This window comes from Pongo pygmaeus, chromosome 14, assembly GCF_028885625.2.
Source record: "Pongo pygmaeus isolate AG05252 chromosome 14, NHGRI_mPonPyg2-v2.0_pri, whole genome shotgun sequence".
NCBI lineage: Eukaryota > Metazoa > Chordata > Mammalia > Primates > Hominidae > Pongo > Pongo pygmaeus.
In genome coordinates, this window is record NC_072387.2 from 120,525,085 (window position 1) to 120,550,020 (window position 24,936).

A 24,936-nucleotide genomic window follows, 5' to 3' on the forward strand; every position below is an offset into this window, starting at 1 on the left:
AGCAATTTACCCAGTGAAAGTGGGAAAGAAAAAGGCAGCTATTGAAATGTAAGAATTAGAAAGCTTGGTATTTCAATTCATTGAAAAGTGAGCCCTACCAGGAAATGCAAACACTGAGACAACAGGAACTTTCATTATTATTTTTTTTTTTTTTTGAGACAGTCTTGCTCTGTTGGCCAGGCTGGAGTGCAGTGATGCAATCTCAGCTCACTGCAAACTCCACGTCCAGGGTTCAAGCAATTCTCCTGCCTAAGCCTCCCTAGTAGCTGGGATTACAGGCACATACCACCATGCCCAGCTAATTTTTGTATTATTAGTAGGGACAGGGTTTCACCATGTTGGCCAGGCTGGTCTCAAACTCCTGACCTCAAGTGATCCACCCACCTTGGACTCCCAAAATGCTGGGATTACAGGCACGAGGCACCACGCCCAGCCTATTTTATTTAATTATTATTTTTTTGAGACAGAGTCTTGCTCTGTGAAGTGCAGTGGTACGATCATGGCTCAATGCAGCCTCCATCTTCTGGGCTTAAGTGTTCCTCCCACCTCCGCCTCCCGAGTAGCTGGGACCACAGGTGCATACCACTACACCCAGCTAATTTCTTTTATGTTTGTGTAGAGATGGGGATTTACTATGCTGCCCAGGCTGGTCTTGAACTCCTGGGCTCATGCTATATTCCCAACTTGGCCTCCCAAAGTGCTGCGGTCACAGGCATGAGCCACTGTGCCCAGCAGAGAAGGGAAACTTTTAAGATGAGTTCTCTGCCTTGCCAAATCGGACAGCCCCCTGGCAGGGAGCTCACAAAACATCAATGTGACAACCTGAGGAAAGGAAAAGTGCATATTCCCAGACCAGAGATGGGAGCAAAATAAGCAACTCCAGCAATGGCACCAGCAGCAGCGCAGCCTAGAGGAGCTGTGACATACTTCCCGTCAGAGACTGTTCAAAAATACCACTACATGCTTTCTCCAGTGTTTGCAGGTTGCATCCACAAATACGAGCCAAAAGGTTATTTTAGTTCTATTTTGTAAAGTTGATGAGTTTTGGCTAAAGTTTAGAGTCATGGGACCATCTCCATCCACAGGCATGATCTACATTCCCTCTAGGTTTGTTTTTTTAAACTATCTGATAGTGAACTTGGTTAAATAATGGTGTGTGGAGGCCAGGCACAGTGGTTCATACCTGTAATCCCAGCACTTCAGAAGGCTGAGGTGGGAGGATCCCTTGAGCCTCTGAGTTTGAGACCAGCCTGGGTGACACAGTGAGTCCTATCTCCACAAAAAGAATTTTTAAAATTAGCTGGGTATGGTGGTATGTGCCTGTAGTCCCAGCTACTCTGAGGAGGCTGAGGCAGGAGGATCACTTAAGCCCAGGAGGTTGGGCTGCAGTGAGCTGTGATAGTGCCACTGCACTCTAGCCCGGGCAGCAGAGCAAGACCCTGCCTCGCAAAGAAAGAATGAGATGTGGAAGCAACTATCCCCTCAGGAGCATTAGAAAAGAATAAATAATTGACTACTATAACCAACACTGTATTCAATTGCTTGTTGATTTTAGTGCAGTAAGGAGGGCCCACAAGAGTCCCCGGGTGCATGAATGGAGCTGGGCTGCCTGGAGCCAGCACAGGGCCTGGCTGGACACACCTGCCCCCACCAGTACGTGGAAAGTGGAGAGCTAGCAAGCAAGGGCCCCACGCAGTGGGCAGGCCCACCCCCCAGAACCCACATGCACCAAAGCCTCCAGAGAGCCAATGGGCTTGCCAGCCTCCACCCACCGTGATGGGGAACTGTATGTGGTCGGGCCCTGGTGCCCAGCAGTTTGGTCCTGCGCTAGCCTGGACATGGGTGGGAAGGTGTTTGTTGGGTGGGATCAGCATTTACATCAGTGGATGTGACAGAGCAGACGGCCCCCTGCGAGGCGGCAGGCCTCATCTAATCAGCTGAGGGCCTGAGAAGTAAAGACTGAGCTCTTCCAGAGACGAAGGAATTCAGCCCCCAGACAGCAACAGAGCAACCTTGCCTGAGCTCATACACGCTCTGCCGGGTCTGTTTCTCTGGGGAAGCCTGGCTGCCTTATTCACATGGACTGCTCACTTGCTTCCCTGGGATGGAGGCTGTCTGCAAAGCTGAGGCTCTCCAGAGAGGCCTGTACAGCTCCCCCATTTTCAGGCTGTCCCCTGAGGCCGAGCCCCCACAAACAAAGAGGTGCTGCCACCGTGATGTACAGGTGTGCCGGTCAAGGGTGCCGACCACGCCCCAACCCCTGCCTTGCCCCTCAGCCAAACAAATGTCCAGGGCAGGGGAAGCAGCATGACAGGGGCTTTTCAGAAAACTGCAAGGATCACTTTGACCCAAACTGGCCACTTCTTCCTTGAGGGTTCCTTCCCCCGGCCGTTATCTTTCCAAATGCTGATCCAATATGAACACCCTCTACTGTGCACCCCGGGGGGCTTCCCAGCAGGCTTCAAAAGAGTGTGAACTCCACAAAACTGGACCTCACCATAAATGCACAAGTCCTCTCCTGCCAGCTGTTCAACAACTAAACAGTAAAATAGGAAAAATATGATTTCCAAAACGAAGAGCAGAAGACATATCCAGCAACATTTTTTTTTTAAAAAATAGAAACAGGGTCTCACTCTGTCACCCAGGCTGGAGTGCAGTGGCTCAATCATGGCTCACTGCAACCTCATCCTCCTGGGCTCAAGCGATCCTCCCACCTCAGCCTCCCAAGCAGGTGGGACTACAGGCGTGTACCACCACGCCTGGCTAATTTTTTAATTTTTAGTAGAAATGAGGTCTCATTAAGTTGCCCAGCCTGGTCTCAAACTCCTGAGTTCAAGTGATCCCCCCGCTTCGCCCTTCTAAAGTGCTGGGATTACAGGCCTGAGCCACCGTGCCCAGCCCAGGAACATCTTTTATTGGCAGGGAGATGGAGAATGTAATGAGGAATTTAAATTCAGAATTCTTCCTTGTTTTGAAAAGCACACATCTCACCTAGAACTAGCCACATCTCTAAGTCCAAGCCACGTGTGGCCAGTGGCTACCATGCTGGACGGCACAGAGCAGACTCTGCTCAGAGCCGGAGACCCCCAACCCGAACCCACCCTGAACACCAGGTATAGTTCCTGGACCACAGCAGACGCTCACGGGCTACTCAGAACAGGCATGAAGGAGATGTGAAGTTACAGAAATGAATAAATAACACATGAGGCTAATTCATACAACCACTTCGTGGGTCACGTCTTCATGGACACTTAAACCACCCTGGGAAGTCTCTGTTTTCCATTTTCGCAGATCTACAAGTCAAGGCTCAGAGACTCTACTGGCGAGATTGGAGCCCATTCCCTAGATTCCACCTCTCCTCCTCCTGCCTGCTCTGAGTGCCTCACAGCTTGGGCCCTTCCATTAAATGCCTGTGCAGTGACTAACTTTTCACAGGCAGCCATGAAGCACCGCACACACCCGGTACGCTGGGCCCAGGCCTTCCACGCAGTGGCTGGACCAGCGCTGCTGAGCGCCCACTGGACCACACCGTGCTCTCCGTGCTCTCAGCCCAGCAGCAGTACCCGAAGCTCCGGCCGCGCAGGGCCTTTAAACACAGAAATGGATTTCATTTCTCTCCTTGAAGGTGAACCAGAGGGCAGGAAACACCACTTTCTGTTTAAAAATGGAATCATAAATGTATTATTTTGGGTTCAAAAATATATGTTCAAGTCTTCATCTCTGGCACCCGTGAACGTGGCCTCATTTGCAAACAGGGTCTCTGCAGAAGTGATTAGCTAAAATGTGACCACATGGAGTATGGCAGACCCTTAATCCAATCTAACTGGTGTCCTTATTAGAAAAGACACCCAGAGACACAGGGGCGAAGACGATGTGAAGGCAGACCCCAGGGAGGAGACCATGGGGAAACAGAGGCAGAGATGAGAGCCACAGCTCCGCAGGCAAGGACAGCCAGCACCAGTCAGGAGCTGGAGAGTGGCGGGAACAGCCTCTCCCTGGAGCCTCCCAAGGCGCATGGCCCTGCCGACGCCAGTTCAGACCCCACCTCCAAGATGGGGAGAGGATGAGCTTCTGCTGTTTGAAGCCCCCCACTTTGTGGAACTTGGTGACTCAGACCCCTACTAAAGCATGGACTGGGCGGCAGGTGGATGGCCTCCCCCTAGACAGGCACCGAAAGTCAGGAAGAATGACGTCTCCTCTCACCAAGGTCCATGGGAGAGTCAGGCAGCCAAGAGAAGCTTCTGCTTCCGCTGCCTCCCCACTTCCTCTCCCCGAGGAATGCTGGAAGAATCAAGATGATGATGAACTTCAGTGAACCCCACTAAAGGAGAAGTCAGTGAGGATAGGCCAGAGAACACTGAACTCAGACAACCAGAGTTCAGAGAGGAGGAGGCAGGGCCACCTCCAAGCCCGTCAGCAGAACTGCTCGCTTCCTGAAACAAGTCACAGCTCACAGAAATCACATGCACAGGAATATCTAAAATGGCTTCTTTTTAGGGGGTGGGGGTATTGTTTTTATGTTTATTTTACTTGTACTTTTTTTTAAATGGGAATTATTTTTAATTTTTTATTATACTTTAAGTTCTAGGGTACATGTGCACAACGTGCAGGTTCGTTACATATGTATACATGTGCCACGTTGGTGTGCTGCACCCATTAACTCATCATTTACATTAGGTATATCTCCTAATGCTTTCCCTCCCCCCCCCCCACCCCACAACAGGCCCTGGTGTGTGATGTTCCCCTTCCTGTGTCCAAGTGTTTTTTTTTTTTTTTTGAGACAGGGTCTCGCTCTGTCACCCAGGCTGGAGTGCAGTGGTGCAATCGTAGCTCATTGCAGCTGTGACCTCCCAGGTTCAAACAATCCTCTGCCTTAGACTCCCAAGTAGCTGGGACTACAGGCTCATGCCACTACGCCTGGGTAACTTTTATTTTTATTTTATTTTTATTTTTGGTACAGATGGGGTCTCACTATTATTGCCCAGGTTGGTCTTCAACTCCAGCGCTCAAGCAGTCCTCCCACATTGGCCTCCCACGGTGCTGGGATTACAGGCATGAGCTACCACGCCCGGCCGCTTCACTGTTTTTATGTCAACCTAATGCCACCAGTATAAGGAATAAGCAATGCCCTCTAACACAATTTACACAACAAGAAGTTGTCCAGTTCACTGTCCTTCTTCAGAAATGTGAGAAGAAAGAGGCAGTAACCACTGAAAAAGATATCAAAGAAAAACGAATGATTTGTCCAGCCAAAGAAGCCATCAATTGTCCGCGCTTTGAAGAGGAAGCTGCCACTAAACTCATGAAGAGGAAAGTGTCTCATCATAGACAGACCAACCTCAGGGTGGGACCAACACCAACTCCTAGACATAAGGAGCTGCATCCTCAATCAAGCAGAAGAACAGGGCCAGGCGCTGACTTGGGATGTATGACATTCCGGTTCCTAAAGTGAGTCCAGCCACTATTAACAGCTTTTAGAAACAGCTGACGCCCTCGAGCCCTCACTATGTGCAGGCATTGCCTCTTCAGTGGTTCAGCTCCCATGACCCTGTGGGGCGCAATGCGTCACCCCCAGCCCAGATGAGACAAGCATGCAGCCCCAGTCACACAAGCATGCAGCCCCAGGCCCTGGTCACGTGGGCAGCAAATGGCAGAGGCAGGCCTTGAACTCCAGCAAGCAGAGTCCAGGGTTCCTGCTCCCAACAACCATGCTACACTATCAGCTTCAGGTCCTCCACCAGGATGGGTCAGGAAAAAAAGAGTTAGAAAAAAGAATGAGGGCCAAGCCGGGCGGATAGTTTCAGCCTAGGAGTTGGAGACCAGTCTGGGCAACAGGGCAAAACCTCATCTCTACAGAAAATACAAAAATTAGTGGGCATGCTGGTGTTCGCCTATAGGCCCAGCTACTTGGGAGACTGAGGCAGGAGGATTACTTGAGCCTGGGAAGTCAAGGCTGGAGTGAGCCATGGTTGTACCACTGCATTCCAGCCTGGGTGACAGAGCATGACCTTGTCTCGAAAAGAAAAGAAAAAGAAAAAAGACTGTTGGTGCTTCCTAATCTAAAAGAAATAGTCCAGGCACGGTGGCTCATGCCTGTAATCCCAGTACTTTGGGAGGCAGAGGAGGGAGGATTGCTTGAGCTCAGGAGTCCAAGACCAGCCTGGGCAACACGGTGAGACTTTGTCTCCAAAAAATACAAAAGTTAGCAGGGTATGGTGGTGCGTCCCTGTGGTCCCAGCTACTGCAGACGCTGGGGTGGGAGGATCACCTGAGCCCAAGAGGCAGAGGTTGTAGTGAGCTATGATCACACCACTGCACTCCAGCCTGGGTGACAGAGAGAGATCTTGTCTCAGAAAAAAAAAAAAAGAGAGAAAAGAAAAGAAAAAGAAATAAAGAAGGGCTGAGCAAACCCAAAACTCAAGATATGCATCAAGAGCAAAATGCCTGAACCCACTCCCAGAAAACCAGCTCCCTGGGGACGGCTGTTACCTCCCAGCAAGGCAGCAGGGGCGAGACTGTGAAAGAACCGTCCTGGGTGCTCAGCTGTGCACTTCCCTCACGTTCTTACTCTGAGACCAAGCTTCCTCCACTGTCCCTGGCCAGGCGAGAGCCCCACGATGGTTACCTGTCGCCATCCAGGAAAAATCTCATGAAAACTCTGCTCAATTGTACCAAGAAAATACTCTGAGCCAACATCCAGCAGCCGGATATGACTGTGGGAGTTGACAACAATCTTACCCCTCCAATAGTAATGTTTTTCTGCCAGAAGAAAGAACTAAAACCTCAAGACAAATTAATCAATCACAGGAAGAAAGGAGGTGATTAGGTAACCTTATTTTTTAAATAAGCTAATAATTCAAATTCAGTAATCCAATGTAGTTGCTTGCATTTATAGTTGCTTTAATTTTGTTCTGAATAATCTATGACAATTAAAGGGCATTCAAAAATATAGCTGTGCTTTATAACAGAAAAGAGGATGATTACTTTTCTAGTCTAGCAAGTCCAAGAGTTTATATTGGTAATAAAATAAAAATCAGTATTGCAGTCCTGCTTAATGACTGTCTACATCCAGAGACTCAACTACCAGGACTGCTTAGCAAATAGTGACCGACAGCCATCCAAACCCCTGCCCGCGAAATGAAGCTTTTTTCCTTTTTGAAATAAGAGTCCAAACCTAAAACTATTTCCAATTAACAGAACTGCAACACATGAGGCAGAGGAGAAGTATTCCAGGAAAAGGGGTTTTTCACATTTAAACATACATCAATGCATTTTTTGTTTTTGGTTTTTGTTTTTGTTTTTGAGATGGAGTCTCACTCTTGTTGACCAGGCTGGAGTGCAATGGTGCAATCTCGGCTCACTACAACCTCTGCCTCCCGGGCTCAAGCGAGTCTCCTGCCTCTGCCTCCCAAGTAGCTGTGATTACAGGCGCCCGCTACCACGCCCGGCTAATTTTTTGTATTGTTAGTAGAGACAGGGTATCACCATGTGGCCAGGCTGGTCTTGAACTCCTGACCTCAGGTGATCCGCCCGCCTCAGCCTCCCAAGGTGCTGGGATTACAGGCGTGAGCCACCATGCCCGGCCACATCAATGCATTTTTACCCAAATCTGCATGTGTCATTTCTGTTGTTTCTGCTTGATGATCTGAAGGATAAACTAAAAATAAAGCAAGTGTCATACGCCATATGAACCACTCAAATCATTAACTGCAGGTAAAGTAGTTCCACCTGTGGCTCACTACGAGGCTTCTGGAAAAATGACGCATGTAAAGCAATAAGACGCTTAGTTCTCAAATCACGTCACTCTTCAGACATGAATTTACTAAAAAGAGTTCAATGACAAAACCAAATTACTCAAAGAGATGTTCTTTAATACTCCGATATCAACAGAAACAGGCAAATATACTTATATAACAGATTTAGCTTTAAAACACACACTGGCACACCTGAAAGGTTCTTATCTTCTCATTAACACAAGATTCACTAGAAGAGTTCCAGTGACAATGTTACTTTGGAAAGTATTTAAAACTTCCTCCATTCCTTCTGACTTCTCATTTTTCAGGAAAAGCAGCCAGGTTAGCAGGGAACTGCCTGCCCTAATCTTGGTATTAGTGGAATTATCTGGGCCACAGTCCTTCGCCTGCCTGGGGCTCAGCTTCCTCAGCGTCCCTGCACCAACTGGATCTGGTCCCTTTAACCAAGTCAGTGTTCCTTCCAGGGACTTCCCTAAGTGCTAGCTGACTGGGAGTTTACTTCAAGTGCCAGGCAGAGTGTCAAGCCACACACACACACACACTCACATACATGCACGTACATGCCATGCACACATACACGTACTCACAGTTGCATTTCTTTCTCCCCACTATCTGTGTCCACATTTCACACACCTGGAATCAGAGACCCCAGATGCTCACCCACGGAGACAGTAACCAGCGGCCACCATCAGCAGGAACAGGATGCAAACAGCCTGGGGAAGGAACTGCCAAATAATAAGGGTGTTTGTTGGTTTTGTTTTTGTTTTGTTTTGTTTTAATTTTATTATTATTATACTTTAAGTTTTAGGGTACATGTGCACAACGTGCAGGATGACGAGTTTTGTTTTGTTTTTAATCAGAACACTTGCTGTTATTTTATTCTCAGCTTTACTGGGGGTATAAATGACAAGCAAAATTTGTACATATTTAAGATGTACAACATGATATTTTGATGTATTATGAAATGATTACCCCTATTAAGCTAATTAACACATCTATCACTGCACATAGTTACCATGGGTGTGCAGAGAGAACATTTAAACTCTACCCTCTTAGCCAGTTTCAAGCCTATGACATGGTACTGTTAACTACAGTCCCCCGCCTGGGGCTCTACATTAGACCTGCAGAACTTATTCAGCCTGCAGAACTGAATCTTTGTAGCCTTTGATTAAAAACTCCCCAATTCCCTCTCCCCACCCATCTGCCAGCCCCTTGTAACCACCATTCCACTCTGCTTCAGTGAGTTCAACTTGTTCAGATGCCAGGCATCAGTGAGATTATGTGGTATTTGTCTTTCTGTATCTGGCTTATTTCACTTACCATGAGGTCCTGCAGGTTCACAAACAACAGGATTTCTCCCTTTTCTAAGCTTGGATAGTACTCCATGGTGTATATTTACCACATTTTCTTGATCCGTGCACATCAGTGGAAGCTTAGGTTGATTCTGTATCTTGGCTACTGTGAACACGGGAGTGCAGACATCTCTGAGAAATACTGAATTCCTTTCTTCTAGAGAGATACCCAGCAGTGGGACTGCTGGATCATTTCTTAGTTCTAGTTTTAATTTTTTGAGGAACCATCAAGTCATCCACCATGGCCATACCCATTCACATTCCCACCAGTGGCGTGCGGGGTTCTCTTTTCTCCACATCCTCACCAGCACTTACCCTTTGTCTTTCTGATGACAGCCATTCTAACAGGTGTGACCTGACAGCTCACTGTACTTCTAACCTGGCTCTCTCTGCAATTAATCATATTGAACATTTTTTCATATACCTGTTGGCCATTTGTATGTCTTCTTTTGAGAAATGTCTATTCAGTTCAGGACCTTTGCTCATTTTATTTTTTTTATTTTTATTTTAGAGACAAAGTCTCACTCTGTCACCCAGGCTGGAGTGCGGTGGTGTGACCTTGGTTCACTGTAACCTCAAACTCCTGGGCTCAAGCGATCCTCCTGCCTCAGCCTCCCACGTAGGTGGGACTACAGATGTGCACCACCTCGCCTGGCTAATTTTTCTTATTTTTTTGTAGAGACAGGGTCTCACTATGTTGCCCAGCCTGTTCTTGAACTTCTGGCCTCAAGTGATCCTCTGACACCTCAGCCTCCCGAAGTGCTGGGATTATAGGTGCGAGCCACGGCACCTGGCCCTTTGCTCATTGTTTAATCTGGTTGTTTTCTTGTTACTCAGTTGTTTGAGTTCCTTATATATTTTGGATATTAATCCCTTATCAGCTGTATGCTTTCCAAATATCTCCTCCCATTCTGGATGTTCTCTCTTTATTCTGTTGATTGTTTCTTCTGTTCTGCAGAAGCTTTTTGGTTTGATGCAATCTCATTTGTCTATTTTTGCTTTTGTTCTCTGTGCTTTCTGGAGTCACATAAAAAGGAATCATTAGCCAGACCAATACTGCAAAGCTTTTTTCTTATGTTTTCTTCTAATAGTTTTATAGGTTCAGGTCTTATGCTTGAATCTTTAATCAAATGTGCGTTGTTTTTTTTTTTTTTTTGAGATGGAGTCTCACTCTGTCACCCAGGCTGGAGTGCAGTGGTGTGATCTTGGCTCACTGCAACCTCCGCCTCCCAGGTTCAAGTGATTCTCCTGCCTTGGCCTCCTGAGTAGCTAGGATTACAGGCACCTGCTACCACACCCGACCAATTTTTGTATTTTTAGTAGAGATGCGGTTTCACCATGTTGGCCAGGCTGGTCTCAAACTCCTGACCTTAAGTGATCCACCCGCCTCAGCCTCCCAAAATGCTGGGATTACAGGCACCCAGTCTGATTTTTGTATATTGTATGAGACAAGGGTCTGGTTTCATTGTGCATATGGATATCCAGTTTCCCTGGTACATTTATTGAAGAGGCTGTCCTTTCCCCAAAGGTTCTTGGCATCTTTGTCAAAGATCAACTGACAGTAAACGTGTGGATTTGTTTCTGGGCACTCTACCCTGTTCCATTGGTCAATGTGTCTGTTTTCATGCTGAGGTCATGCTGTTTTGATTACTATAGCTTTGTAGCATATTTTGAAGTCAGTTCAGTGTGATGCTTCCAGCTTTATTATTGCTCAAAATTGAGCAAGAATTTTGCTGGCTATTTTGGATATTTTGTGGTTCCACATAAATTTTAGAATTTTTTTTCTATTTCTGTAAAAAATGCCATTGGAATTATGATAGTGATTGCACTGAATCTATGAGTGGGATTTTAAAGCAATTCTACCTTGATACATGTTAAAAAATAATTTTCCACACAGGGCAAAATCATGACTCTAATACAGATGTAAAAATAGACACATTAAACTCATTCAGTGAAGGAGCCAGACCTAGGTCATAACCAACTCAAAGAAGTCAAGGCACAGAGACGTGTGGCATAGACAGACAGGAATACCGGAGCCTGTGGAGGGTGACATCTAGGAAGACACATGGAGAACCAGAGAGGAGTGAGTGCCACAGTGAGTGTGGAAACACAGGCAAAGCATCTCACCGAGGGAAAGTGATGCACCACACACCCTCAAATCTCAAGTAGGTCTCTGATATGGTTTGGCTGTGTCTCCATTCAAATCTCAACTTGAATTGTATCTCCCAGAATTTCCACGTGTTGTGGGAGGGACCCAGGGGGAGGCAATTGAATCATGGGGGCATAGTCTTTCCTGTGCTACTCTTGTGGTAGTGAATACCTCTCACGAGATCTGATAGTTTTATCAGGGGTTTCTGCTTTTGCCTCTTCCTCATTTTCTCCTGCCACCATGTAAGAAGTGCCTTTTGCCTCCCGCCATGATTCTGAGGCCTCCCCAGTCATGTGGAACTGTAAGTTCAACTAAACCTCTTTTTCTTCCCAGTCTCGGGTATGTCTTTATTAGCAGCATGAAAACGGACTAACACAGTCTCCATTAAAAAATACCTAAGAGTGTAACTGGGCTGTTTGTAACACAAGGGATAAATGCTTGAGAGACGGATACCCATTTTCCACGATGCAGTTATTACACATTGCATGCATATATCAACACATCTCATGTACCCCATAAATATATACGCCTACTATATACTCACAAAAATTTAAAAATTATTAAATACATATATTAGGTCTCCCAAACTAGTGCCCATCCTAGCACCCTCTACTCTTCCTCACAGCACATGTTAGAAATCGTATTGTGAATGCTCTGTCTGTGGTCGGTCTCCCCAGTTGGGCTGTGTATTCTGTCTATTGCCACTTGCCCACGCTTAGCAGAGCATCTGATTTATGGGCAGTCCTCCAAAAAGTGCTGAATAAATGAATGAGCAAGTTCACACTCACTGAGTGTTCACTCTACACACATCAGGATATTAAAACTAGAAGGAGCTTGGAGATCCTTGTGCTGACGTGGTGACTGAGGTGGACACATGGGCCCCCAGAGCTTGGGCAAGTCTAGAGAAGTGCATCAGTGCCACCTCGGGAAGATGATAAAATTCCTGCACTCCCCCTCAAAAAGAAGGAAATACAAAGCAACATATAAAAAGGGCAAAATAGGAGTCTATAAAATATGCCCTGTAATGTTAAGGACCTCTTTACAGTCCTTCGTTCTCTATTATTAAGCAATTAATGACTACAGAGCCTTGCTGTGGGGGAAAATGTTGCATTTACTTTTCTGAGCTCTACATTCCTGTTGCATGATCTGACTCCGCAGAAACACCATGGATCCTGTAGTCTTCACTCAGAAGCCAGGACCAAGCATACAGCAAAGCAGATGAAAAGTCAATGTCCAACCAGAGCCATTCCAATCCATAATTCTGAAAGTGATTCCTTCACATAGCAGAGAAACCCCATGAGATAGGCACCAAAAAAAAAAGGCTCAGCCATTTAATCCTTACCACCCTTTACAAAGGCTAAGGGAACCCCTGATGTGCCAGGAGAAAGAAGATGACATTGCACTACTGAGAGTTGAGAACCATGCTGGGCCCCCTGCACATCTGTCATCTTATTTAAGCTTCATAACTGTCCCCGGAAATAAGGTTTATTACTACAGTTTTAAGAAGAGATCACTGAGACTCAGAGACAGGATCATATCTTCATTTTGTTTTCTAAAAGTGCTCCAATTGATTCATCTAAAAAGAAAACCTGCTGATCCCAAATACAGCTGTGAGGAAGAGGTACAACCCTAAATTCACCTATTTGGGCAACATAAGTCATTTCAAGTTACGCCATGAGACGGTAGCGTCCCGAAAGGCAGCTCCAGCCCACAAGGAAGCACGGTTACACACGACTCTTCCATTTCTAAGTAGAAATGCCTCATTTTTTATTGAAGCACTCAGCAGCTCTGCAGGCCACCCTTGGTCTGTGTGACAGGGCCACTAAGCGTGTGTCATGGCATGGCGCTGGGTGACGCCTAGACTCACAAATCTTAACTGACCTGGAGCATTTGTGAACAGTACAAGCTGAACTTCTGTTTTTTGTTTTTTGGGTTGTTTGTTTTTGAGACAGGGTCTCACTCTGTTGCCCAGGCTGGAGTGCAGTGGTGCAGTTACAGCTCACTGCAGCTTCAAACTCCCAGACTCAAGTGATCCTCTCACCTCAGCCTCCCCAGTAGCTGAACCTACAGGTATGCACCACCATGCCTGGCAATTTTTTTTCAATTTTTAGTAGAGACAGGGTCTCGCTATGTTGCCTTGGCTGGTATCTAGCTTCTGACCTCAAGGGATCCTCCCGTCTGAGTCTCCCGAAGTGCTGGGATTACAGGCGTGAGTCACCACGCCTGGCCAAGCTGAACTTTTGTACCACAAACAATAGAAAGTGTTCTTCCTGCTCAAGGACTCATATGTCAGAAGCCTGGAATGCCACCAGTCAAGGCCAGGAAGCTGACTGTTGTGCCAAATCACAGCGGTCTACACGGCGCCTCCTCCAACCAGACTGTCCTGAACTAGAACACCCAAGGTCAGGGAAGGGAACGGACCCCTGACCCAAACACACTGAATCAGCTGGCTCTGCATAAATGAGAAAGCGCATCTCAGACACGAGGTGCAACAAGCTTCCTATGTGAATGAAGTGCGTGTAATTCTACATGGGGAAAGCGTTAACAGGAATCTTAATACATTGATCTCGTTAGTGATGAGACAGGCCACAGGTTGAAAGTATTTTTCATTTACTACCGTTGGGTGCAGCAGGACTTCTCTAGTTCACAGGCACCCCATGCACGACACAGAACGTAGCCCGACGTACATTTATTACGTTGTGTGAGTGAACGCATACCTGGAGCAATTCCTTTCCGGTTCCACTCTCACTTTAGGACCCAAGTCACTTCTATGAAGGACGCAGCAGGCTGGTGAGATTAAGTGCATAAACCCTCGGACAGGTCTGCCCAGATCAGATCCCCACTCCACCACTTCCTGGAGAACAACCCTGCTACCTGCTACGATCCCAGAGAGGATTAAAGGAGCTAAAATGGGGAAGCGTTTGGCACAGCCTCTGGCACATACTAAGTGTTGTGGAAGCATCAGCTATAATTTAAGGCCAAAGCTATAATATAAGGCCAAAGTCTGCAAACTGGAACCTCAGTCTTGGGAAGCCTGCATAACCCCACAAGCTAATGCTGGCTAATCAGCCTACACAACAGTATTGCAAATAGGCTGTCCCATTTATTCTTTGTATCTAAACACTTACTTTAAAATATAGGTAAGCATTTCAGATATAACCTGGAGCAAAAAGTTTCCCATAGCAGGTATTCTATAACTGTGTAGCTACCACCAGAGCCACTCCTTATGCCGTCAAGGCTCTTAGTAATAAAATTAAGAACTTTCAAAATATAAATAGGAAACTTGGTCAACAGAATACAAAAATAAAAGACACTGTTATCCTCAAGGCAACTTCAGTTAGAATGCTGTATCTTTTTGATCCAACAATTTTTCTTTTAATTTTAAATAATGCAAGGCAGAATAATAGATTAGAAAATACCATAATTCGGCCGGGCACGGTGGCTCACGCCTGTCATTCCACACTTTGGGAGGCCCAGGTGGGCAGATCACTTGAGGTCATGAGTTCGAGACCAGCCAGGCCAAAATGGTGAAACCCCAACTCTACAAAAAATACAAAAATTAGCTGGGTGTGGTGGTGTGCACCTGTAGTCCCAGCTACTCGGGAGGCTGAGGCAGGAGAATTGCTTGAAGCTGGGAGGTGGAGGTTGCAGTGAGCCAAGATCACACCACTGTACTCCAGCCTGGGCAACAGAATGAAACTCTGTCTCAAAAAAACAAAAACAAAAACACTAAAAACTCTTCTCACTCTAGAAATGTCCGCAATTCAGTCTCACCTGCCTCCATCCTCATGAAGGCACCAGGGTAGCGCAGTGGGCTCACCTGATTCCTTGGTTAGGTCTGTTCTGTTCCTGTTTTATGCGGGGTCTGTCGGTGTGCACTGCTCCAATATGAGGGGTCCAGGCTCCATCGTAGCCTCTTAACCAGCTCAGTGCCAGGAAGGGTGGACTTTGAAAAAAACCCACCTCAAATATGCACTCCCCAACCTGGAGTGCAACCTGGGGCAAGCTCCCTAGGCTCTCTGGGCCTCAGCTTCCTCATCTGCACTGAGAGGTGAGGATAACACCAAGCACACAAAGTGGATGCCGGAACAACGGACAATGCCAGAAGGCACTGAGTGTGATGTCTGGCACCCAGAAGTACGATAAATACCTGCTACTCTCACAGCCCAGGGGCTCCAGCAAGGTAAGGACTGGGTCCCTGCAGAACCCAGAGGCCTGAACATGTGTGTGATGATTCAAAACTTCCCAGGCCAGTTTTTCATAGGACACGACCCTGACTTCCTTGCAGAACCCTAGCACTAGGGAGCTGAGCTATTTCAGAGGCTTAAGACCAGTGTGTGGAGAGCGGCCAGGCCAGAGGGAGGAAAGACATCAGTTGCCATCAACATCTTGTGAGTCCACAAAACAAATCAGCAAATATTTACGAAATGCTTTGCTTGGAGCTACAAGCTTAGCTTGGTCTGTGTTAGAATATAAGCTACTAAAAGTTAGGTGTGTTGATTTGTATCAGCTTCGGTTAAGCAGGAAGGAATATTTCAGACAAAAGCTGAATTCTTGAATGCAGATTCATTTCGCCTGTGCCCTTTGGCATTTCTGAATTTCTAGCTTCTTCAGCCCTGAATCTGGAATCCAGGGAACTCACCACTGTGTCTTTTCATCCACAGTTCCTAGTTCATGATTCTTATAGCCATTGCTACAGTCTTTTGCTATAATGTTGGGTGCCTTAGGCCTCAGGAACAAAATCTTTCTGACCTTCTCCTGCTCTCCTTTCACCTGGCCCGGGCGGGACTCTAATCTGATTGTGGGTCATTAGACCCTCCTTCCAGAGAGGGTCCTGCCCCATACCCTAGAGGAGGGAATGCTGCAGAGAGGCCTGGGGAACCTGAACAGACAGGCCTTGCTAGGCTTAGATTGTACCCTTTTTATCCAATCACACTTTTTTAAATTCTTTTTTTTTTTTTAATTGAGATGGAGCCTTGCTCTGTTGCCCAGGCTGGAGTGCAGTGGCACAATCTCAGCTCATCGCAACCTCTGCCTCCTGGGTTCAAACGACCCTCTTGCCTTAGCTTCCTGAGTAGCTGGGACTACAGGCACGCGCCACCACACGCAGCTAATTTTTGTATTTTTAGTAGAGACAGAGTCTCGCCATGTTGGCCAGGCTGGTCTCGAACTTCTGCCCTCAAGTGATCTACCCTCCTCGGCCTCCCAAACTGCTGGGATGACAGGCCTGAGCCACCACACCCGGCCTTTCCAATCACATTTTGACATGATGTCCATGCCTCAACCACAGACAACCAATGAAGTCTCCATAAGAAGCCCAGAAAACAGGGTTCAGGGAGCTCCCGGAAAGCCGAGCACGTGGAGGCCGACAGGAAGGCGAAGAAGAACTCACCCCCATGCCACAAGGGCACCCCAACTCTGTGGCACCCCAACTCCGTGGACCCCAACTCCGTGGCACCCCAACTCTGTGGCACCCCAACTCCGTGGACCCCAACTCCGTGGCACCCCAACTCTGTGGCACCCCAACTCCGTGGTCCCCAACTCCGTGGCACCCCTTCCAGACCTTGCTCCATGTGTCTCTTCATGCAGTTGTTCATTTGTATCCTTTGCAATATCCTGTCTAATAACTAGTAAACAAACATAAGCAACAGTTTCCCAGCAAATTAACTGAACCCAAAGAGGGGGTCATGGGAACCCCCACCTGAAGCCGGTGGATCAGAAATTCCAGATGCCTGGAACTGCGACTAGGGGGAAGGAAGGGGTGGTCTTGTGGGACTGAGACGCTACCTCCAGGTGGATAGTGTCGGAATTAAACTGGAAGACACCCAGCTGGTGTCCACTGCTCGCTGTGTGGGAAAAACCCTGCACCTTTGGTCACAGGAGTTTCCTGGGTCAATGATGACTATGGCGCTGTGAGAGCAGAGGAAAAACTCGGGTTGAGAGTTTTTTCCTGAAACACATTCCCGAGGTATCTAGTGGATCTGCCTTCTCCTTGCCACCTTCCAGAGTCTTATGTTTGCTTTTAAGATAAAATCCAAGGTTTTGGGCTGTAATTAGAGGGAAGAGTAGGGGAAAACACATCTTTTCCATCTTCCCAGAAGCACAGTTCTGGTGTGTTAGTCTTTTTAATAGATTTGTAATGATATTGAACTCAAAAGAAATCAAGAGCTACTAGAGAAGTTTTTTAGGATACCATATAATTAATGCCCCGGACCCACAGCTCCCTACCACACACACAACGGCCTATTGTATCACAGCACTCAGGACAGTGATATTTCCACACTAATTTTATCATTCAGGCTCAATACATCACTACGAAAATGAAATTGCTAATGTCACTCTGTGAATTTTTCCCACTGCTTTCAAAAGTTTCCTTCAGCAACAACTTAGTTTCAAAAATACCACAGAGGAAAACGTTACATTCTAAGGGAAACTCCAAGTGAGTAAAACCCAAGGAGTTTATAAATCCAAGGAAAGAAAAAGAGACAACCAGCAGTATGTACTATGGGGTGCAAGGTCACTCTGTAGCAGTTTGGTGGAAGGAGGAATTCTTCCCTCTGCTACAAAGACCAACAAATGCTTCACTGAAAGATGGGATAAAATTCAAGCTGGGCATTGCCAGAGACTCTGTAAGCACCTGTGAGAACAGAGGGAAGACAGGGCACACAGGACAAACTGCAAATCGTGCATCAGGGCTCAGGTGCCAGCAGGCAGACAAGAGGAGCGATAAGCTGGGGAGTGCTGGAGGGGCTCTGAGCAGGGAAGGTGACCAGATCCAGGAGGCCTGGCAGAAAGACCCCTCAGTGAGGTGCAGAAGAGACAGCACCAGGGAAGCCAGGGTTGAAACGAAGCTGGAACCTGCCTGGGCCAGCGTTCGCGGCCAGCTGGACCATGGAACTCTGTCATTGCAGTGATGAATCCATTATCCTAAGAATCAACACCTGTTTAGGCATGTGTGTGTGCACATGTGTGTATGTTTGTACAAAATTTATTTTTCTTGGAGAGGGATGCTATATGAAGTCTCAATACAGAAAGAAGGGCAATTTGATCTGGCATCATAAATTTTCAGCCAGGCATGGTAGCTCATGCCTGTAATCCCAGCACTTGGGGAGAACAAGCAGGGAGGATATCTTGACCCCAGGAGTTCAAGACCAGCCTGGGCAACATACTGAGACCCCTGCCTCTACAAAAAAAAAAAAAAAAATACAAAAATTAGCCAGGCGTGGTGGTGCTGTAGTCCCAGCTGACAGGTGGGAGGACTGCTTCAGCCCACGAGGTCAAAGCTGCAGTGAGCCAAGATCACAGCACTGCATTCCAGTCTGGGTGACAGAAGAAGACTCTGTCTCAAAAAATAAATAAATAAATAAGACGGGCGTGGTAGCTCACACCTGTAATCCCAACACTTTGGGAGGCCAAGGCGGGTGGATTACTTGAGGTCAGGAGTTCAAGAGTAGCCTGACCAACATGGTAAAACCCTGTCTCCACTAAAAATACAAAAATTAGCCAGGCATGGTGGTGGGTGCCCGTAATCCCAGCTACTTGGGAGGCTGAGGCAGGCGAATCACTTGAACTCAGGAGGCAGAGCTTGCAGTGAGCCGAGATCGTGCCAGTGCACTCCCGCCTGGGCAACAGAGCAAGACTCCATCTCAAAAAAAAAAAAATTTTTTTAATAAATAAATAGGGCCAGGCGCGGTGGCTCACGCCTATAATCCCAGCACTTTGGGAGGCTGAGGTAGGCGGATCACGAGGTCAGGAGATCAAGACCATCCTGGCTAACACAGTGAAACCCCGTCTCTACTAAAAATACAAAAAATTAGCCGGGCGTGGTGGTGGGCGCCTGTAGTCCCAGCTACTCTGGAGGCTGAGGCAGGAGAATGGCGTGAACCTGGGAGGCAGAGCTTGCAGTGAGCCGAGACCGCGCCACTGCACTCCAGCCTGGGGGACAGAGAGAGACTCCGTCTCAAATAAATAAATAAATAAATAAATAAATAAATAAATAAATCAAATTTTCTATTTCTCCAGAGAGCTTAAAGATAACAAAGCATGAAATTGTCTCCCAAAGGCATTCAGTGTGACTCAGGTGCTCGTTAACAAACACAGTTGACCTTAATTAAGTTTCTCCTGAACCACAGCACACTAAAGAGCCTGCAAGGTCCCCTAGCACCCCGGGATTCCCAGGCGCCACTCCAGGAGGCTGTGGGCTGAGCCTCCCAGCGCATACTGCTCGCAAGCGGCCACTGTGCTCTGCAATCTCCGAGTAGAATGTCGCTTTGTCCACCCCTGCTGAGGCCAGGACAATCAATTAATTCTCTTTCCCCCTATCTTAATACCCACATTCATATTCAGGCCACTGTTGCTGGTCAATAAAGCAGAGGGACTCTACAAATGAGGCCTTGCACCCAGAAGGCACCTGTTCAAAGTCCTCAGTAGAGGTGACCATGCGGACCCACATGTGCCTGGGGTTTTGCAGGTCGACCTTCCAGATACAAACCTTAACTGGCATTTCTTCCAAGATCTTTTGTTCAGTAGGAGCTGGTGTTCATCTTAAATCCACCCTCACTCCACTCTAGCTCAGCAGACACACACAGTAGAAACTTGAGAGCTGCTTGTTGAGTTGAACTGAATCTTGGGGTCCTACAATTGCTGAATGTTAAACCTTTTTATTAGTGTCTACACCTATGGGAATAGACTTTCAGAGATGCATTATCTCCTTTACACAACCTAAACCAGGGATCAGCAAATGTTTTCCGCAAAGGGCCATATAGTAAATATGTTTGGCTTTTGGTGCCATCTGGTCTCTGTTGCAATGACTCAACTCTGCCATTACAGGGTGAAAGCAGCCACAGACAATGCATTTAAGTGCGTGGATGTGGCTGTGCCAATAAAACTTTATTTACAACAACCAGCAGCAGGCCCGCGTCAGCCCCCGGATCTGTAGAAAGACCATGTAATTGACCAAATGGTCCCCAGTCACACAAACACTAATTGTCAGGCTGAGGGTCACCATATTAAGGCCTCAAAAACCACTCAGAAGCCTCTCCTGAGTGAGGCTAAAATAGAAACTAATGTAATAGGAAAGCCAGCTAAAATCTGACTCCTGGCTGGGCACGGTGGCTCATGCCTGGAATGCCAGCACTTTGGGAGGCCAAGGTAGGACGATCACTTTAGTCCAGGAGTTCAAGGCCAGCTTCGGCAACGTAGCAAGACCCCATCTCTACAAAAAGAAAAAAAAATTTGTAAATAAGGGTGCACACCTGTGGTCCCAGCTACTTAGGAGGCTGAGGTGGGAGGATTGCTTGAGCCTGGGAGGTTGAAGTTACAGTGAGCTGTGGTTACCCCACCGCACTCCAGCCTGGACAACAGACCAAGACCTTGTCTCAAAAAAATTAAATAATTATATAAATAAATAAAATCCCCCTGGCTCCATGTGTTTTGCAGGCTGTGCTTTCACTTCTGCACCAATCTCTCAAAGCTTTTAAAAAATGTGCAGTCTTCATACGTGAGTCAAAAGTGCCAACTCTCAGCCACCCATGGGGTCCCTGCCAAAGAGAGCTGTTCTCCAGGCCCACCCACAGCATCATCACAATTCCAACCTGAAGCAGCAACACATATAACACAGCCTCCACCCCATTCCATTAGGAGCAGCTGTCATGGGGCTGGGGGCTGAGGCTTCTGTGTGGACTGGAAGGAGAGAGGTGGGGGCTCGCAGTCCTCAGAGCTGAACTCTCCCTCTCATTCGGCACCTTCACCCACAAGCCACCTTTGTCCTTCACAAAAGCCACCTGGGCTCTGCCTCGGACAGACAGTAGTTCACAGGATGCAGGCCAATCTCTTAGCTAACTTCACGGGAATGAGCACTTACATTCTCCCTCCCCCAGGCACCAAGATTTCATAACCAGAAACTCCAGCATCCTCTCCTGGGCTGCACTGCGTTGTTCAAGTAAAGAGAAAGCTCTTAAACCAACTGCTCAGAATCTTGCCTGGGGCTTAGGAAAGAGCCTGCATGAGCAAAGCAGCATCTTCGTTCGCTGCAGAGCCCAGCCTGGGTTCACAGCACCTCTGAGGCCAGGGAGGGCCTGGAGAACCTGAGATCCTAAACCCATCACGAGCCTTTCCTTGAAAAATCCTTGCATTTCGGCTTGGGAGGGAGGGACCTGATCCACTGAGAAACCTGTACTCTAGGTCCTGAGCCAAGCAGCATCCAGACCTTGGGTTCCCAAGGGAAGGAAGACCAAGCTGTGAAGATGAGTGGCCCTGGCACTGTGTCAGGGAGCGACTGTGGGAGCCACCTCCCCTCTGTAAGATGCTGCTTCCCAGTCTGTAGGACCGCAACGCTGACGCCTCCCAGGAGGAGCCTTGTGAAAAGGATGTAGCCCAGGAGTATGGAGCCTGCATAGCGCCTGGCACGTGGCAGGAACCCACATACAGCGGCAATTACTGTAAGTGCTGGAAGCACGAGTTTCTGAGGCAGCCTGTCCCATTACACACAGGCCACACCTGCTCTCCCACTACAAACCCCTAACTACTCTAATGCGCCAGAGCAGAACTCAAATGAGGCTTGAATTCCTCTTCCATGTGACAATCTTCCAACACTCAAACAGTTCCTGGGACTGGGGCTCCAGTCCTCTCTATTCCACACCACAGAGCCCCCCATTTTCTCAGTCCTGCCTTTTGTCACACAGATTCCAGGGCCATCGCACCCTGATCCCTTCTCAGGTGGCTCAGCCATCAGCATCCTCTAAAGAGGCCAGAGGCTGGGCCCGTCTCTCTTCCACATCTTTGCCGTCCACCCATCCTGGGGTTCTGGCACCAAGAACATTGGGGTCTGCAAGGCTCATGCCAAAGCTCAGACTTCTAGTTGGGACAGATAGAGGAACTATTTCCTCGCAGCTTGGGCAGAGGACGCCAGGGAAGTGCAAACGTGAATCAGCCTGTGCCTTCTGCGGGTGAACCCAGTCATCAGCCGGCCCCTGCTCGACTCCAAACAGCAAAGGAAGAAATTCAATATGGCCGGGTCTCCCACGTTGCTGAGCCCTCGGGTGGCAGATGGCGACTTTTATTCTCACTCTTTACCACGGCCACCGCGAGTGTCCCCCGCCTTCCCTCCCCTCGCCGTGGCCTCCCCATTTATTAGAGACTTGTTGGCTAGGGGCCCAGCTGAGCCTCCCTCCTCCCTTTGTAACATGCCTGCTGGTGTAATCTCAGTGACAGGTACCCAAGGCCAGGAGACAATGTTTGTTTAGCAGAACTCACGTGGTACTTCATTCTGGCCACTGTTCTGAGAACTTTGCCAGTGTTAACTTGCTGACTCCTAACAATGCTCAGACAGGTGCCCCTTTCTTCCCTCATTATACAGGAGGAGCCTGATGCAAAAGGAAGTGACACAGTCATAGCTACAGCTGTGGTCAGCAGATGCCCTGATCTCCAGAAACTGTGCCCACATCACATGGGTGAGGGACGCTGAGCCTGCCAGTCAGCCACCCTGAAAACAAGGACCAGGATGGATCCCACAAAATCACAGGGGTCATCTAAACCCTTAGAAGAGGGAAACAGAGGGGCTGGTTCAGAGGGATGCTGTGTAGGACAGACCTAACCTGACTGCCTTTTCGGAGAGAGGATAAAACCAGGAAATCAGGCAGGCTCCAGGAGCCAGGAAAGTCTAAGAAACAGGTTCCTCCCTTCAGTCTCCAGAAAGGAATGCAATCCTGCAAGCTTTGACTTTAGCCCAGTGAGAGACTCATTTGGGACTTTTGACCTCCAAACTACTTAAAGACAATAAATCTATGGTTTTAATTTTTATTGATTTATTTATTTGAGACAGGGTCTTGCTCTGTTGCCCAGGCTGGAGTGCAGTGGTATGATCATGGCTCACTGCAGCCTCAACCTCCCAGGCTCAAGAAATCCTCTTACCTCAGCCTCCCAAGTAGCTGGGACTACAGGTGCGCACCACTACACCTGGCTAACTTCTTTATTCTTTGTAGAGACAGTCTCCCTGTGTTGCCCAAGCTGGTCTTGAACTCCTGGGTTCAAGTAATCCTTTCACTTCGGCCTCCTAAAGTGCTGGGATTACAGGCAGGAGCTACCATGCCCAGCAAATCTGTGTTGTTTTAAGTAACTAATTTGTTATAGCAGCAATAGGAAACTGACACAGATTTTGGAACTGGGAGCAGAGAGAGGCTGTCACGAATATGGAAGCGGCTTTAGAACTGGGCAATGGCAGATCTGGGAGGATTTGAGGATCATGAGAGGGCAGCCCGGATTGGCCTAAACAGATGGTTGGCAGGAAGGTGCACATGAACAGCCCTGCTGGTGAGGAATCAGAAGGAAGCGAGAAGCATAGCAGAGAAAACCTGCATCCTCGTAGTGAACACCTCCGCCAGAAGGAGCCAATTACAGGTGGAAGCCTGGGGTCGGAATGAGGACTGTGTTATCAGAAGCTGGAGGAGTGAGGATGTGGTGCCAGAGAGCTCAGCTGAGTCGTGCCCCACAGCTGTGAGGGAAGCATAACTATGTGTGATGAAGTTGGATATTTAGCTGAGATTTCCAAGCAAAGTGTTGAAGGTGTGGATTTTTCTTGCTGTTTATATTAAGATGAGGAAGAACAGACAGGATGAGGGAAGAACTGTCGAACAAAGAGGAGCAGGACTTGGTGATGTGGGAAGTCCTCAGTCAGGCAGATTGCTGGGAGGCTCACACTAGGAGGCCCACCATCCGGAACGCCTGTGCTGGGGAGGAGGCCCTGGTGTGGCCACGTAACCTTCTGCTGGTGCCTCAGAAGGACTCTCAAGAGACCAGGATGTCTCATCTTTGCGGTGGCCACTATTCTATCTGTCACAGCCTGGCTTCAGGCTCCCACAGACGTGCATCCATCCCACATGCGAAATGCACTCACTCTCTCCAACACCCAGTCCCCAGAGGCGCAGCCGGAGCTGGATGCCGGCATAGGGAAGCGGCTCAAGTCTGGGCTCCCCGCTGCCTTCCAAGCTGGCTCTTCAAGGGCCAGGTGCTGGGAATGCAAATGTGAGTCAGGTAATGCCTCCCCTCCCCCTGCCTCCCGGCCGCCAGGCCACGGCCTTGAGAAGGGAAGGAAAACAAACGCGGAGAGCATTCTGTCTCCAGGGATCTGGGGACCAGGTCTGAGCTGGGCACACCAGCCGCTTTCTCATCAGCCTGTCGTATTTTCTTCAGAGCAACGATCAGATGTGAAGCTGTACCATTCACTTCTTGCCTGCCTCTCCCCCTCCTCTGGAATCCAGAGCCTGCGGGGCAGCGGCCAGCCAGCCTGCTCACTGCTGTAGAACGAGGGCCCAAACAGTGCCCGGCACCGGGGAAGCTCAGTTTATATTTGCCAACAGGCAACACCACTTTAGGCTGTCCTGAGCAACCGCACGACACAGAGGAGCACAGCAGCATGTTTTCTAGGGCTCTGCCTCCTCGCTGGGCAACCTCCTTTTGTTCCCTGGATGTACCCACCTATGCACAGCAACCACTCCACATCTGTGTGCCCAATTAAACAAGGGCTGGGAGTGGCAAGTGCCCCCTAAAAGGGCATAATGAGACAAGGTGAGTTGGAGTTGGATGAACCAAGGTCTAAATCCCACTTAACTTCTGCTGTCTTCCCTTTTTTTTTTTTTTTTTTTTTTGAGACAGAGTCTTACTCTTGTCACCCAGGCTGGAGTGC

General features: G+C 48.1%; 1 protein-coding gene across 2 annotated transcripts in view; it reads right to left on the reverse strand.

Annotated features, from left to right (window-relative positions):
* The window catches only part of RAB20 (RAB20, member RAS oncogene family), a 37,571-nt gene that overhangs the window by 9,346 nt on the left and 3,289 nt on the right, over nt 1–24,936 (reverse strand). The window contains exon 2 of one of the 2 annotated variants that reach the window (XM_063651146.1): nt 8,342–8,479. The exons of the other annotated variant lie outside the window; for it this stretch is intronic. Coding sequence (XP_063507216.1) covers nt 8,342–8,378 — 37 coding nt within the window. The 5' untranslated portion in view covers nt 8,379–8,479. The remainder of the gene's footprint in view (nt 1–8,341; nt 8,480–24,936) is intronic. 2 annotated transcript variants of the gene reach the window in all.